At 32.5% G+C, this 15,642-nt stretch overlaps 1 protein-coding gene across 30 annotated transcripts in view; it reads left to right on the plus strand.

Moving 5' to 3' along the window:
• Positions 1 to 15,642, plus strand: part of KCNMA1 (potassium calcium-activated channel subfamily M alpha 1) — a 470,776-nt gene that overhangs the window by 352,336 nt on the left and 102,798 nt on the right. For 18 of the 30 annotated variants that reach the window (XM_032191476.1, XM_032191474.1, XM_032191475.1 and 15 more), the window contains 3 exons: positions 1,475 to 1,584; positions 3,762 to 3,830; positions 8,020 to 8,031. In XM_032191476.1, the coding sequence (XP_032047367.1) occupies positions 1,475 to 1,584; positions 3,762 to 3,830; positions 8,020 to 8,031 (191 nt within the window). The remainder of the gene's footprint in view (positions 1 to 1,474; positions 1,585 to 3,761; positions 3,831 to 8,019; positions 8,032 to 15,642) is intronic. The other 12 variants (XM_032191470.1, XM_032191483.1, XM_032191472.1 and 9 more) reach the window with 1 other exon arrangement.

The following is a 15,642-nucleotide window of genomic DNA, read 5'->3' on the forward strand; positions in this document are numbered from 1 at the left end:
ATAACAAAACCCAAACTTCTCCTAATATACTGTAATGGTTTTACCATAAAGAGTATGCAAACCTATGGTTTGCTGCCCTAAGTCCTTCCATACCATAAAAATTGTTGGCTGAATATTATCCAAAGAATTTGACATGGTGAGCAGTAATGTAGCTGCACAAAATTTTGAAGCAGTAGTAAGTTGTTTATCATATTGAAATGAATTATTTGATAAAGATTTCTGATGTGCTGAAAGTTCTCTATGTAGTGGGAAAAAAAAAAAAAAAAAAGGGCTGTTTCAGCTGTTTGCGGTTACACTGACTCTGGGACTTCAGATAATCAAGCTAGGCAGTATAGCTTAAAGCACTTGAGCCTTACCTGCACTAATTGGGAAGGATGGATGTTCCTGAAGCATCTTTTTGCCACCTCATTTGGTCTGGCTACAGTTCTGTTTCCTGCAGGATTGGTTTGATATTGTTATCTGTTTGCACAGTGTGGACTGAGCTTGGGAAATGCTGCAGATGTTGGACAAAGACAATTTGTGAAATAATAGAGAGATTTATCAAAGTCCTTAGATCAGTTGGTATTTAGTATTTCAACCTTTGAGGTAGTTTTGCAAGTTCCTAACAAGAGTTAAAATAAATAAATAAATACTTTCTTCTCTAATGAATACTTTCTTACTATATTTTTTTTTTCTCTATATCTAAAATCAGTATCATCTCACTTTCTGCTCTGTAAGACAAAGACCATAATGGAGCTACCTAAGCAGTGGAACTAAATGTTTCCTCATGTTCATTGCAAAGAACGAACTACAGCTTTTAGACACAGAGTAAACAAATATTTTAATGATCTGTAAGATCACATACCTTATTTCAAAAATAGAAAATCTCTGATATCTCAACTTCTCTCATTAATTCCATTTCTAACTGCTCTTCTACATAAATACAGTCTTCAATTATATATTGAAACCATTTGAGTATATCTGCTTCTCATATTACCTTGTTAATGAACAATTATTTAGAATTTTAAATGATGCTTTTTGAGTGTTGACAAACTTCCAAAAAAAAGTGAAAACAAACATTAAGACTCAATAAAAATATAATGCAGCTATTTTGCTAGAGAGTTTTCAAAAACAGAAAATTGAGTAGCTTTTTCTCCTTAAGCTCTCCACCACCTTGTTTCATGTCATGCTTGAATGTACCTGCCAAGAATTGTGTTTTATTTTTACATAGGATTTACTGTCTTTATGAACTCTTTTTTTTTTCTTGGCTGGTACAAAAAAAAAAAACAAAACAAACAAAAAAAACTAAATGCCATAGCATTTGAGTGGTCAGTTAATTTATTTGTTAAAAAAAAAAAGTATACATGTTTAAGTTTTTAATTAATTTTAAAGATTTTTTTTTCATTTACTCAGAACTCTACATCTGTGTTTCTCTCCCTCTCTCTCTCTCTCTCTCTCTCTTTGTTTTTTCTTTTTTTTTTTTTTCTATTTTTAGATTGAGGAGGATACGTGGCAGAAATACTATCTGGAAGGAGTTGCAAATGAAATGTATACAGAATATCTGTCTAGTGCCTTTGTGGGTTTGTCTTTCCCTGCAGTTTGTGAGTAAGTAGAAATACATATTAATAGACATAATTGTTTGCCTGCTCTCAAGTGAAACCAAAGGTTTCTGTAGGAGACCTCACTCTGCTACAGTCCTAATGTTGTTGCTACATCAGATGGAAGCCAATAAAATAAACATTAAAGAAATCACAGAATGGAAGTATTCCAAACATTATAATGCCCATTTTCAGAAGAGATTTGGAATTCAGTGATTCTAAATGAAAGCATAAATGTTTTCAGTGTTGAACAAATTAACTAGCAATCGATTTAAACTGAGTTATTTACTTGTCCTATTGTTTCTTCTAATTATTTCCATTCTTTGAATAGTGTTTGTCAGCATCACTGTCTTGGCTTATGTCCCATTCCAAGGAAACTATTCATTAACTGAAGCAGATGTACTGGAGTCGTGCAAGCAGCATGGCATCCAGAGCTTTATGGAACTGGTTGCAAACTGTATTAACCAAGAGAAATGTATGTCTGAAAAAAAATATTCTGTAAGGCAAAGGGAGTATTTTAAGCATACGGTGTATAACCATAGCATAAGGCATGCTACAACTTTAATTCTAGAGACTGAAAATCTTTAAATTTGTCCTAGAATCATTCTGTAGATGACAGCTTTATACGTGTAGGGTTGCAATGATACCTATTATGGCCACCAAAATATGACAGTTTAGCACAGTTTTATTTTCTCTTCCATTTCAAGAAAAGGCAAAATTGTAGAGATTTTATTTGCTCTTCATTTGTGCAGTGTATTGTTGCATGTTTTACAACCGTGGCATATATTCCCATGTTAGTCATGATATTTTTTGTATCTTTTTATAATAGGCCATGTTTGGGGAGCTAATAAGAGAAGTCATAGACTACATTTCCATGTCAAAGAACTAAGTTAGGCAAGTAGGCAACACTCACTATTTGTCTGCATTCTCTCACAGCTCCAGAACAGATTATTTCTCTTCTGGTTGTACTCATAGAAGTAGCAGTTTCTACTCTGAGAGTGACTCCAAATTAAGCCACTAACTATCACAGACATCCTGGACTGTCTGTCACTGTTAAGTTCTTGCTTCTATCTTGAGTCATTCTCTTTAACTTATCTCAGAGGGTGAGGCACCTCTTCTGTATTTGTGGACTGTTAAAATTTAATTATTTCACATATAATAATCCCATTTCAATTTTTGCCTCTCTGAAGCAGTGATGCTGGATCAGGCCATAGCTGTTAAATGTTTTCCCAAACTCTGGATTTTATTCAGCATTGCAAACATGTCAAATTTTAGACACCACAAACCCGAGCTTAGTTCAGGTAATGGCCAAGCCAGCCTCTATGACTCTTAATAAACATGATTCTAAATAAAGCTTCCAGTTTTCTAACTGTGAGTAAAATCAGACTTATCTGACTCTGCCAATGAAATCTTTTTTTAACACTTTTCTCCAAGCTCTGTCATAACCTCTCCTCTGCACCCCCTCCCCTTCTCCCTCCCACCCCCCAAATAAAAAAGGCTGGCCAACCCCTTCACCCCAACCCAGCCAAGGAATACATGCTAAATAGTCTTAGACACACCTGTAAGACAGCAAGAGCCAGCACATGAAAGCAGAGGTTATAAGGTCCTACTGTGCTCTCTAATGTCACATTAGTTGTCTTTTCAGAAATGTGAAAAGTTTGCTTCAGTTAATAAATATATATTACAGTATCAGCGTGTATTTTCCCATATACTGGTCAGAAATAGATTCCAGTTATTCTTTTCTTCTGTGACAGGAACTAGCAAATATTGACTCATTGAATGTATGTGAATGTATGTTTCTACACACTTTCTAAGGAGTGTGCACTGCAATCAGCATATGACTAAATTCTAGCAAAGATTTGAAAAAAATTCCTAATGTATTTACAGCTATACTCAAATGCAATTTTATGTTTTGTATTATGACCGTTGTAATTATTGCTTAAGTAGACTGAGTAATATAGTGCTGCTGTTTATGCTAAGTTGTGCGACAACTCAAGAAAGTTGTTAGTTTATATTTTAAAGAAAAAAAAAAAACATGTTTATTATCTTCAAAAAAGAAACTCCTTAATACTTGATCTTTGTATATCTTAGTGAAGAATGGGTAAACATCTTAGCAAAACATCCCTGTAAAAATGATATTGGTTATGAAAAAGAACTGACTCTTGTTGTCTTGTCTTTCTGCAGACTGGTGTTTGCGAAACTAAAGCTCTTAATGATAGCCATAGAATACAAGTCAGAAAAACGGGAAAGCAGGTATGTCCTTGTCTACAAATTCAGAAGTTCTGGAATGCACTGTTAAGAATTTTGCCTGCTTATTTTTCAGAATTAATATAGATATCCCTATGCTTTTGAAACTTCTAGGAGTATAATTAACATGCCATCACATTACACCATTTCACATAGCACTGAAAGGCTTGTATTTCTGCCCTGTTTTTCCTTTGCCAAATCAAAGTCAAAACATTTAGTAGAAGGTGGGAGGGACAGTGTTGTGTCCCACCTCCAGAAGTGCAATTTTTTTTTTTTAAATATACTTTATTAAATGTTGTTGTGTTGTTGTTGTTATTGTTCATACTCTATCAACTATAATCAGAAGTCCAATGTTCTACTGAAAATGGAAAAGTGGAAAACAGATGTGAAATCACAGTTCGTTATGGCTATTTGTATTTATCAAAATAATAATTTCATGTAAATAAGTTTGGAAATACCACTCTACATAGGATACAGGACAAATGGAAATATAGAATAAATATTTATATGGTGTCTATTCCGACAAAGACTGTATATATTAATACAATCAGGTAACTGGAAGATTAATTTAGCTGTGAAATTTCCAACTGACTGACATCTTTCTTCATCCAAAATGAAGAAATTTCATGATTATAATTAGTACAAATTCACAGACAGGAGGCATTTCTACCTTTTGTAAAACAAACCTTAAGAATTTGAGTATACACTGGAGTCAAGTTCCTGTCAACTTGTCCATCAGTGCATTTACACAACATTCATTATCGTATAACAAAAATGTTATAAATGTGGTCTGCAACATGTAGAGGGGCATGTAATAGAAATCTGATTATTCTGACTCTGAGGTGAATTTTATTTTTTCTGTCAAAAGTTACATTCATAAGTGCTGCAGTAAATCTGGAATCATATATATTACACCATCTTGCAGGTAATTGGCCACCAAGTATCTAACCCTTTGAGGGCAGTTGTTTCTTCTTGAAGAAGAACCAGTTCTGTTATTTGAGTTCATACCACGATTTCTGAGGTTTTGATTTAATGCTTTTTATTATATGTGTCTTTTTATTTTTTTCTGTATTAATATCTGTAACACCCATGATAGTATCAGTAAAACATTTGACACAGAAATCTAATATTGCACCTGTTAATGACAGTATTTCCATGCCCTGTACTTGGTTTTACTTTATTCTTTTATATGTGGTAAGTGGTATGTGAAGTGGTGTATGTGATACTGGATAATACTTATGTCTGCACTATGCTGATTAAAAAAATCCTTTTTTGAAATATTTTTTGAAATATTTTTCATATTTTTTTAATGTTTCCAGCTCCCATGGGCTCATCTTAAAATAAATACTTTTCCATTCATTGACCTCATTCTGCATTACTTAATGTAAAGCAAATGAGTAATTATTCTTTTATCTCTGGGCATTTTAATCTAAATTTTCTAGCAAAAAAATAAACAACTGCAATATTAACAGCAATGGTACTGTTCACTATATTTTGCATTTAAAATATTTATAAAGTATTTGGTTTCCTTTGGGTCTCTCTGAGAACTATTAACCAACTTTAGGTTGTTGTTACTTCACTTGTCATTTAGTTTCTTAAGTGCTAATATTATAGTCTTTTTCAGTAATAACATATAATTCATGGCTTCCATATCATTCTTTGAACTAACTTCAGTGGGAGTTGGATTGAGTTCTTAATCATAAGGTGATGCAGAGGATCCCAGAAAAAGTAACACAATGTGATGTAATCATATATTCCTTCTTACTTAAGGCCACACGGGTAACAGCTCATAATGAAATAGGTTAGTAGATAAAAGAGCCTAAGAATTACAGGAAGCAGTACTAATGAAGGGATGTTAACAGATGGATTTTGCAAACACATATATAACAAGAGGAGAGTGGCTGTGATACTAGTATCATTTTATTAACCCTGATCCACAGTAGTAACTTTTAACTTCATAAAACAGTGACAATTTTATGGTCACTGTTTGGTAAATCACACTGCTACCTGCAGCATATCTTTACATTTCTACTTGTCCTTGTGTTCTTCAGCACAAATATGTTAAGTACATATTTCTGGTTTTCTGAGCTGGAGTCTGTTAGTCTAATCAGAAAGGTAATAGAACAAAACTTCCATTTCTTTCTTTTTAGGTATATTTGCATTTCCTTGTGTCTTCTTAAATTACAAGATGAGGAATTAAGATAAAAAGTAGAATAACATGGTTTACAAGTGCAAGCTGGCTGTGAACATGATAAACTTATCATTCACCAATTATTTTAATTGATGTTAACTTTGGAGATATTTTATCCTACTTCACATCTTCAATTTTTCATTGATAATTCATAAATGTGATAGGGAAACTGAATATTGACAACCCTCATTCTATCAGGAGAATGACTGATAGATACGTGCTGATGTATTTTATGTTTTTAGTTTAGGTACGTATTTTGTAAAAATATTGAGAAGTTTACATAGTTTATGATTTATAGCAACAATTATATCTATAAATACAAATTTAGAATGCTATCTAGTTGTCACCCTCATAGTATGAGACATGATTTGCTCCTATATTTGAAGTAGGTCTAGGACCAGAGAAAAGTTTCATATCATTTTCTGCTTAAGCAATGAGATCTTCCACCACTTTGATTTTTGTTACTAGTTTTAATATATATTAAAATATAGTATAAATTTAATATAGAAATATAATTATATATATGATTAGTTTTATATATCTTCATCACTTTGTAATCACTGCTAAAGCAACTACAAAGTGAATTAAGAAGTGCATGCAGCTCTCACAAATGGTAATTCGAGGGCATCCTAGACCTCCTAATCCCCTCTTTAAATGTTCACCTCAATAGTCAGAAAAAATCCTAGTACCACTTTAAGTCAGTGGCAGATTTTTCACTGAGTTTTTCGGTGTCTTCAGTAAATGTAGAAAAGCACTAGTACCCATTTACCTACAAACTTACGTGGTTTTTTTTTGTTGTTGTTTGTTTGTTTGTTTTTTCTATTAGAGTCTCCTGGGTGCTCCTTTCTAAAGCTTTCTGATTTACAACCAGATTCTGTTAGTTCTACCATAGGAAATTTGAGATCAATATTAATTTGAAATCATCAGAACTCTATTTCAGTCAATATTATCAGGTAGCAATAGCTGAGTTTCCTGCTCACATTTTTTTCACCTCTTTTCACAACTCTGAACATAAAGCACATAAAGCTGTACATAAAACTCTGTACATAAAGCAGTAAACAAAATCTGATAACAACTTTTGATAGTATTGATTGTTAATTATATATAAAAAAAAGATTTTAAATGCTTGTTTAAAAACAGAATTTTAAAGTGCTTTGAAATAAAATGAATTTTGCAAAGCCTGATGTAGGCAATATATTCTTAGATTTGATATGTATAAAATAATTTTCAAATAATAGGCAAAATACAGTATGTTTTTTATTTATATAACTGTTTCTCATCAGAATAGCTTAATGATTAGTGAAAATAGCTATGATTAGATATATTAATATTTATATATTTAATAATGTTTGAATTACTGTTCAATTAGCAGAGAAACCTCTTTGTTCAAAATGTGACTTAACTTAGTGGGTTTCTGACAATCTACTCAGATCTGCATTTTAGTAGTTCCAGGTCACAATATGAGTCAGCCATTCCTTCATCTCTATCTACCCAGGAATATTATAATCCTTGCTATTAATAGCAGTAAGCACTTAATAAGGTTGGGTTTTTTTTGTCCCTTGTGCAAGCCAAATACTTTAGATTTACAATATGTTCTTTCATAGTTCATTTGCAGGGAGCTTTTATTTCTGCTGTAGAAAAAATGCTAAAGGAATATGGAGAATATCAACCTGAAAGTGTTCTAGCAGAGCCTGATGAATAGATAGCAAAATTTCCAAAGTTCAAAATACAGTCGTTCAAACTCCTCATCTGAAATCCCTTTTACAAATATTTTTACTTCATTTTTCCCCATAAGTAAGAAAGAAGATTCTTCTCTCCTGCACCCTTTTTTTACTCCTCTTGTTAAATTTTCTCTTTGTCTATCCATATATTTGTCCTCATTCTCAGCAGAAAAACCTTTGAGCCTTGGAGACTTTTATATAAGGGTTTTTTTGCTTTTGCTTTGATGTCAGTTGATTTCTTATCAAAGTGTTTGATTTGCAATTTTTTTCTTGTCGTTCGCAGAAGCCGAAAGCGGTATGCCCTCTTCGTTACCTTTCCTTCCAACCTCAATCCTACCTCCACTCCTTCTAACTTCAGGACTAATTCCTTGTCAAGAACACAGGAAGATAACATCTTTGTCTATCTTTCTCTGTATATGCACACATATATATACATATATATATATATTCATCTGTCTATGTGTGTATATATATATATATATATATGTGTGTGTATTTACATATGAGCCCCCAATCTCAAAAAGGAGACAGGATAGCATTTTGTCTCTCCGTTGGTTCTTTTGATTCATGCACTAACTTCTTTGCAGGAAAAACAAAATAAAAAAGTATACGTTTTAGGATTATTTTTTTTCCCCTTTATGCAGTCATTGGTGTATCAGACTGTTATATTTGAAAAACAGATGTTACTGTTAACATCTCCCCTCATCTTTTTTTTTTTTTTATTTGTACTGCATTGTAACAGTGTATTTTTCGTCTTTACCAGCCCTTGCACTGCCATATTGTCTCCATATTCACACCTTCATTGATGTCCTTCTTTCCCCAGTCTGCCCTTCTTTTCCCCATTTAAAATACATCTGACAGTACAGTAGTTCATTTGCTCTTGTAGTCTTACCTTCCATTAACAACAGCCAAATGCCTGATTCTTTGCATTGCTGACCCTGTTTTGAGCCCAGTTATTCATAATACAGTAGTCATTGAAGTTATTGTACTGTTTCAGTGAAAGTGCCGTGGGTAGTTTGTAGTATATGTTACATTCATTTTAATGACATTTATTAAGCTCATTTATGAAGATGTTACTGAATTTGTTTCTAAGCTCAATTTTTTCCTTTGGAATTGCATGTTTTGTATTTTCTTTTTCTACACCATGCTGAAAGCCCTTCTCTATGCTCTCTACATGCTATCTGCTGCTACTGATTTGTATGAAATCAAGAAGGCATGCTCTTCCATATTGTCCCATCTCTTCTCCTCCCTCTCATCTTCTTCCCTTACAGCCTTTTTTTTTTCTTCTTATTGCTCACAGCAGTCTGACTGTTGATGGTGCTTTTTGGAGACCCATTCTCATTGTCCAGACATTTTGATGTCCCTCTTTGTCATTCTCCCCAAATTTTACTTTCCATGTCTGTTCTGTTGCGTGTGCTGTATGTTAAATTTATTTTTTAGTCTTATTCTCCTGTGGTTTCTGAGTAGATGTGTGAAAAGAGAGGTGGCTTCCTGTCAGTTTGGCATTATTGATATGATCCAACTGCAGAGAAGTTACTGCAACACTTAGCATCTCCAAGGATCTGCAGTTGTTGCACCTCTACTTCGCTTCTTGCTTTTAAGTATATATTATCTTGTGGTTAAGGCATGTGAACGCTGGCATGATGGGCAATATGAAAAAGTGTTGTACTAAGTAAAGTTGCTTGCTCCCAGAATAAAATATATTGTGCTGCTTCATTGTATTGATAATCACTTCTGGAACCAGAAAGAATAATTTAGTTGCTTTAAAGTATATTGAATTCACCAACACCATTGAACTAGTTTGGATTATGCCCCAATAAAATGCCTCACATCCTGTAGTCCATAACTTATTTTTTGCTATTGTAAAGGACTTGAACTCCTGGGAGCAACCTTTTAATATGCTTGTAGTAATTAAGCCTTAATATACTGTAGCATGTAATGTGCCCTGTGTCTTTTGCCTTGTATTCTTTTTAGTGTTTTACTGGATTTTTCTGTGTAGAGCAATATGGGTCTGAATTAATGTCAATGACAGAGCCCAGAAGAAAAAAGCAATACTCACAAGTTACAGTCAGTGTGAAGCTGGTATGCACACAACTCCCATTTTGGGATTTATGCACCCTCACACTCCACTTAGAAAAATACCCTGAAATACATGTTGCCTCAAACTGATATTGTAATTTTAAGTCTGTAGTTGTGTGAATGACATAGAATATTCTAAGAAGCCATTATGCTAATAATGGTGCATTTCATCTGGGCATGGCATGAAACAGTCAAAAATACTAGATGTGTTTAACAATGTGGTAGCTTTAGTTAGTAATACCAAATAGTCTTGGTTTAGTTAATGTATTAATAACATTTAATACTATACCTTCCTGATTAATATATGATGTTACTATTTTAGTCACATGGGGAATGGTACAGTACAGCTACCAAAAGGTTTAAAACAGAATTGTTACAGCTTTTGTCATTTGTTTAGTCCAAACTTTGCCATTTTTTATTTCATTTAATTCAACAAATTTCTCTCTCTCTCTCTTTTTCTTTTTTTTTTTTTTTTTTTTTTTTAGAGAAGGATGAAGGGATGAACTGTTCAATTGGTCGCTGTTTGATCTTCTTTTAGTTATTTAGACTTACATGCTTATAGGGGAAGACAGGGGCAGTTCTTGAAAGCAGCTTCCATTCTAAGATTGATGAGATAAATCTTATTTTTAGTGCTGTCTAAAATTCATCACTGAAATTAAGAACAAATTAGAATAGTACATAACAGAGGCTGATGACAAGGAAAAATCTTAAGACAACTCTTCCAGTCTACGTATCTGCTGACTGACCTCTTTATATATTCCAAGTCTTAGCCTGCATATAGTGCTTCTAAAATGTTGTTGCCCTTGCCTGATTTTTTTCTGTACTGTACTTGCTGGGTATTTTAGCATGCCTTTTTCAGCTTAGTTTTAAGACCTTTACTGCAGTTCCTCCATGCTAAAATTATGCCTCAATTTTTTTCTCAGAAAAGACTGACGGTTATACAAATCTAAGAATCTTCTACCATAGAAATGCTATGCCTAGATTAAGAGTACATTTTCATTAAGTTATGTTCATTTTCAACTTGCGCAGTAATGGAAGCCTGCTCAGTTTCAAGTTGAAAATTGCAGAGCCATGCCATTTCACAAGTTGCTTGCCAATAAATGCAGATAGTGTGTAACTATGATTCAGACTCTAAAGCTGATTGGTTATTATTTTTTTCCCATATGCATCTCATATAATAGAGAGCTAAATATTGTAGAAAGCTCCAGGAAATAATTTTCATATACTACTAAATACTGAAAATTGATTAAAAGTAACATTTTATAAATCCTAATAAAATGCAAGTAGATCAGCCATCAAACTTTATAAGGGTGATTCAACACAAGAAACATAATTCTCTTCCAACTTGTATGACATCTGTAAGTAAGAGACAAATAGATATCACCCAGCAGCAGCAATTAGTAAAATACAATTAGTTGAAAGTAATTAGTTTTGTTAGTGTCAGTTCACAAACTCTCCTACAGTTCAAAACTATGTCAGGTTCTCCTTCAGATATTCTTCAGTAATTGAAGTTAAGCAAGCATCAAAGAGCTGCAACTAGTATAATCATAGTATATAATCTAGTAAGTGAGTAAATAAATCAGAATTAACACAGTTACTATTAGATACCTTTTCTCCACCAACATGTGGAAAAGCCATCATATCTTAAGTTTCCATTGAACTGTCTAAATAAAAAACGTCCCCAAGCATTCTTTTACTGTTTTTCTAACTATTTTTTTTCTTTTTTTTTTTTTTTTTAAATTTTACTTGTTAAATATGCACTAATTCCTATTTGTGATTCACATGCTTTCAGTCTGTCTGGAAACCCAGTTTCAACTGTATAGCTTTTATCATTCATGATTCCTGAGAGTACAATTAGATGATTTCCATATTTTTGATATATGACATTAACATTACTCTTAGATGCACAGTCTTGCATATAGTTACCAGGTGAATCTTCTTTAGCAAATGCACTAACCTTTGCTATATAACAGCTAAGTATAAAGCAGAGTTTTCTAAATGTCATTTTACACTCCACAAGGGGCTTACCAACAAATTTTAGTCTTATCATAAGCTAATGGAAATGACTTTTCCTAAGTTCATACTGATAAAGTAAATTAAATTACTGTTAATCACATTAAATCATATTTGATTTATAAATGTTCAACTTCTATGGCTTTAATTGCCATGTATTCTAAATTTTCATGTATGAAGGAGCAAGCAATGCAAAAGGTTATATATGTATATATGGCAACATCATGTCAAACCTGTCATGAAAAGGTTTCTTTTAAGGATTGTATTTCTGGGACTAAAATTGTTAAGGAAATTATGAGTGAAAGTTTTTTGAGATTGCTATTGCTTTGATTAGTGTATGAGGTAACCTAAACTAGAAATGTTATAAAAGGGTAAAATGTAATTAAGATCTCAGATTTTAACTACTAGCTATTCCTTGCTTTTAGTGTGCTTTTTTCACAGACATGAAAATCAAATTGTTATATGATGAAAACATACATATTTGGAAAAATTGGGGATGTCATTTTAAATAACACTTTCCAATACATGGCACAGAATGAATATGGGTTATCCATATATCTTCCCATTAAACATAATGGATTTCTGTCATTTCTCCTTTTCCTGTGTTTTTCTATACCTGCAAAGCCCCACAGCCTTGGCAATATATAAATAGGAGAAGTTAGCTGAAGCTTTCCCTCTTAAAACACAAATTTCCTTTGTCATATACTTCTCATCTGGGAGGATATATGTATGCACATTCTCATGAACTGCTTCAGCAAATACATGCATCTCTAAATAACTGACGGATGCATTCTTCTTGGTATACTCTTAAGTCTGTTATATTATTTCTTTTTTTGTCCTTTTTTTTCCTTTTACTTATGTCTTCAAATTCAAAACATTTCCCTTGCTGTACATATTAAAGTGAGTGCTTATCAAAGCATAGCTTTAGCTAATGACACTCCAGGTCTCATAAGAGAGATTGGTGTTTTAATAAGTAGCATATTTAATAAATCCGTATAGACTCGGTAGAAATTGTTCATGAATTTGCTCTGTTTAAATATCAGTGTGTCCCTATAAAACAAAAGCTTTATGAGTTTTTCCTGTAACTCATTGTCAATAGCAGTGATGGAGCAAATTATTTTTTATTCCCAGCAGACAATTTTGCTGCTGGGGTCATACTACATTAACTGTGATCATATCTATATTTTGTGGCTATAAATACACTGTATTTGTGAAAATAAGTATATGTGAATGAATTATGACAAAAATAAAGTCTATACACTGATTTCACTGAACTGATTTCATGTGTCTCAGAAAACATTGAGATACAAAATCATGCTCTCAGTATGTTTGCAACTTAAATGAAGCCAGTTCCTTCTGATTTGAGATTACATTCACTGCTTCTTAAAAGAGCTGCTCATTATGTTGTCAAGCTTTAAGTTCTGTGAGGGAAAAAAAAAAAAAAAAAAAAAGGAAGAAAAAAAGTTGTGTCTATGTTAAGAAATGTGTTCCTCTGTTTTCACTGAAAGGCTGTAATACTGCCACAATTAATGTCAAAGAATGAAATAGGGTCCAAAAAAAACCAAAAAACAAAAAACCAAAAAACAAAACAAAACAAAAAAGTGTTCTGACAATGCAGTACTCATTGGTACCCAAGAAAAATAGCCAAACCTAACTGTATTTTATATATATATATGTATATATATATATATATATATATATTGCATATTTTAGAAGGATCAGCTTGAAAGAAGCAAATGAGACTAGCATCTGTAGAAGATAGCTAAATTATGAGCAAAACTGCAGATTAAGGATAAGGAGGCAGGGAAGGGGAAAGGTTGAAGATGGAAGATGTACTTTAAAAGGACAAGATAGAATGTTTTGGTAGAAACAATTTGGAGATTTTTTATCAGAATGATTCCGTGATGGTTCTTGAGAAGTGTTTTACCTAGGCTCATAGGCTTTTGAGATTGGCCATTCCCATTTTTATTTCTATTTTTTTCTGTGAGTGTATTGGTGTATTAGACTGTATATGTCTTATCTGCCTTAATGATGGCCTGCTAAGCTGTCTCTGGAACAGCCAATAAGCATTCCGTTGACTCAAGTGACAAAAGTTTGTGCAAGGAATGTAAATTTTCCAAGCCTGTTTGTGACTTAAGTGACTGATTTCCTATAAAGAAATCATTTTTTATTTTAAATTTTTGTTTGATTGATTGTTCTGTTTTCTGTCAGCTTTATTACATTTTAAAACTGCATTAAATATATGTTTTGGTTTGCAAGCCCAACCAGTAAGCCCAAAACACCGAGAAATGAAATACCAGATGTGAAATTCAGCTATGCAACCTTAATTCATTGCCATTTATCTGTGTGCATTATAGAACGTGTTTAAACCATCCCGTTTCATTTTTTTGCTATGGAGGTGAACCTGCTTTCTCTGGTGATACATTCCATTTTCTCTAGTTTTCCTCTCCTTTCAAAGTGTTGCAAAGATAGAAACTGTGAATGAAGGAAAGTGAAAGGTATCTTGGTAAACACTTACTTTGAAAACTAATTTCTATTTCTGCCTCTGCCGTACAAAATCTGTGTGAGAGTGAGCTAATAAATTAAATCAAAATTTTTATAAGTGATCTCTGATTAAGTGTTTGTTATTTTGGGAACCAGAGGCTAGGTTTTTGGAAATGCCAAGCATTTTTACTTGCAGCAAAAGTCCCTGGAAACTGCATAAGGAGATAAGCAATGCTAAATACTAACAAAAAAAAATAGGCTGTAGGCATCCCAAATTAATAGATGGTTTATCTCGTAGTGACTCTATTGAGTCATCAGTCTATTGAGTCATCTGTAAAATGGAATAGCATTATATCTTCATTTTTGTAGTAAAATAAATTACATATCTTTGAGTCTTCTGTATGCTGTTCTGATGAACACTGCAGTACATAAGGAAGATAAACTACACAAATCCACGTCTAGAGTAATGGCAGTAAGATGCTCCTGAATGTAGTCTCAGATTGTAACAAAAATGTAGCTTGTGAATATTAAATTAAAGATCTTATCATAATGACTGCATAATGGGGGCTAAATTATGTCTGTATGACCACCCTTTTAATTCTTAAGTGTTTTATTTTGCAGCCTGAATATTCTTTTTATACAGCCTTTTGTGCATGTGTAATCACACATAAGCATGTGAATATATAAAGCTTTCAGGTATATTATTTGTCACAAATATTTATTACTAATATATAGAAAATAAATACTATTTTGAATATGAGATCTTCTGAGATCCATTTTTCCTCCTACCAGTAACATCAAAGATTTGTGATCTTTTAATTTAAGTAATGTATGTCTATCCAGATATGTGCTTTATCTATTTTTCTATAGGTATCTTTATACTGGCATTTGAATTGCTAGTAGTCTTTATACACTTTGGATTGCATGTGTGCCATTACTATACTGACTAACAAAGACTGTTTTTTTTTTCTTAAAAAAAAAAAAAAAAAGTGGGAACTTTTGAAAAGTTTATTTAATTTTATCAAGTTAAAAAATTAGTCATATTACACAATAGTAATAGAAGATTATACTTATGTCTATCTCTATCTGCATATGCATATTTAGCTTGGTGTTTTGTGAATTTCCTTAAGTAATATCTACTGTTAAATCTTTATGAAAATACAATAATTCATAAAGAATTATAGGGTACCTCAGTTCTTTATAGCAGTTTATAATTTCCTTCATCATATTTAGCTAAGGATGTCAGTGTGGTTGGGTTATTTTTGTTCTTCCATGGCTGTATAGCAGTGTTTTAATTTTTTTTTAATTCATTTTATGTTTTTTCAGCTAT

This window comes from Aythya fuligula, chromosome 7, assembly GCF_009819795.1.
Source record: "Aythya fuligula isolate bAytFul2 chromosome 7, bAytFul2.pri, whole genome shotgun sequence".
In the NCBI taxonomy this organism is placed as follows: domain Eukaryota; kingdom Metazoa; phylum Chordata; class Aves; order Anseriformes; family Anatidae; genus Aythya; species Aythya fuligula.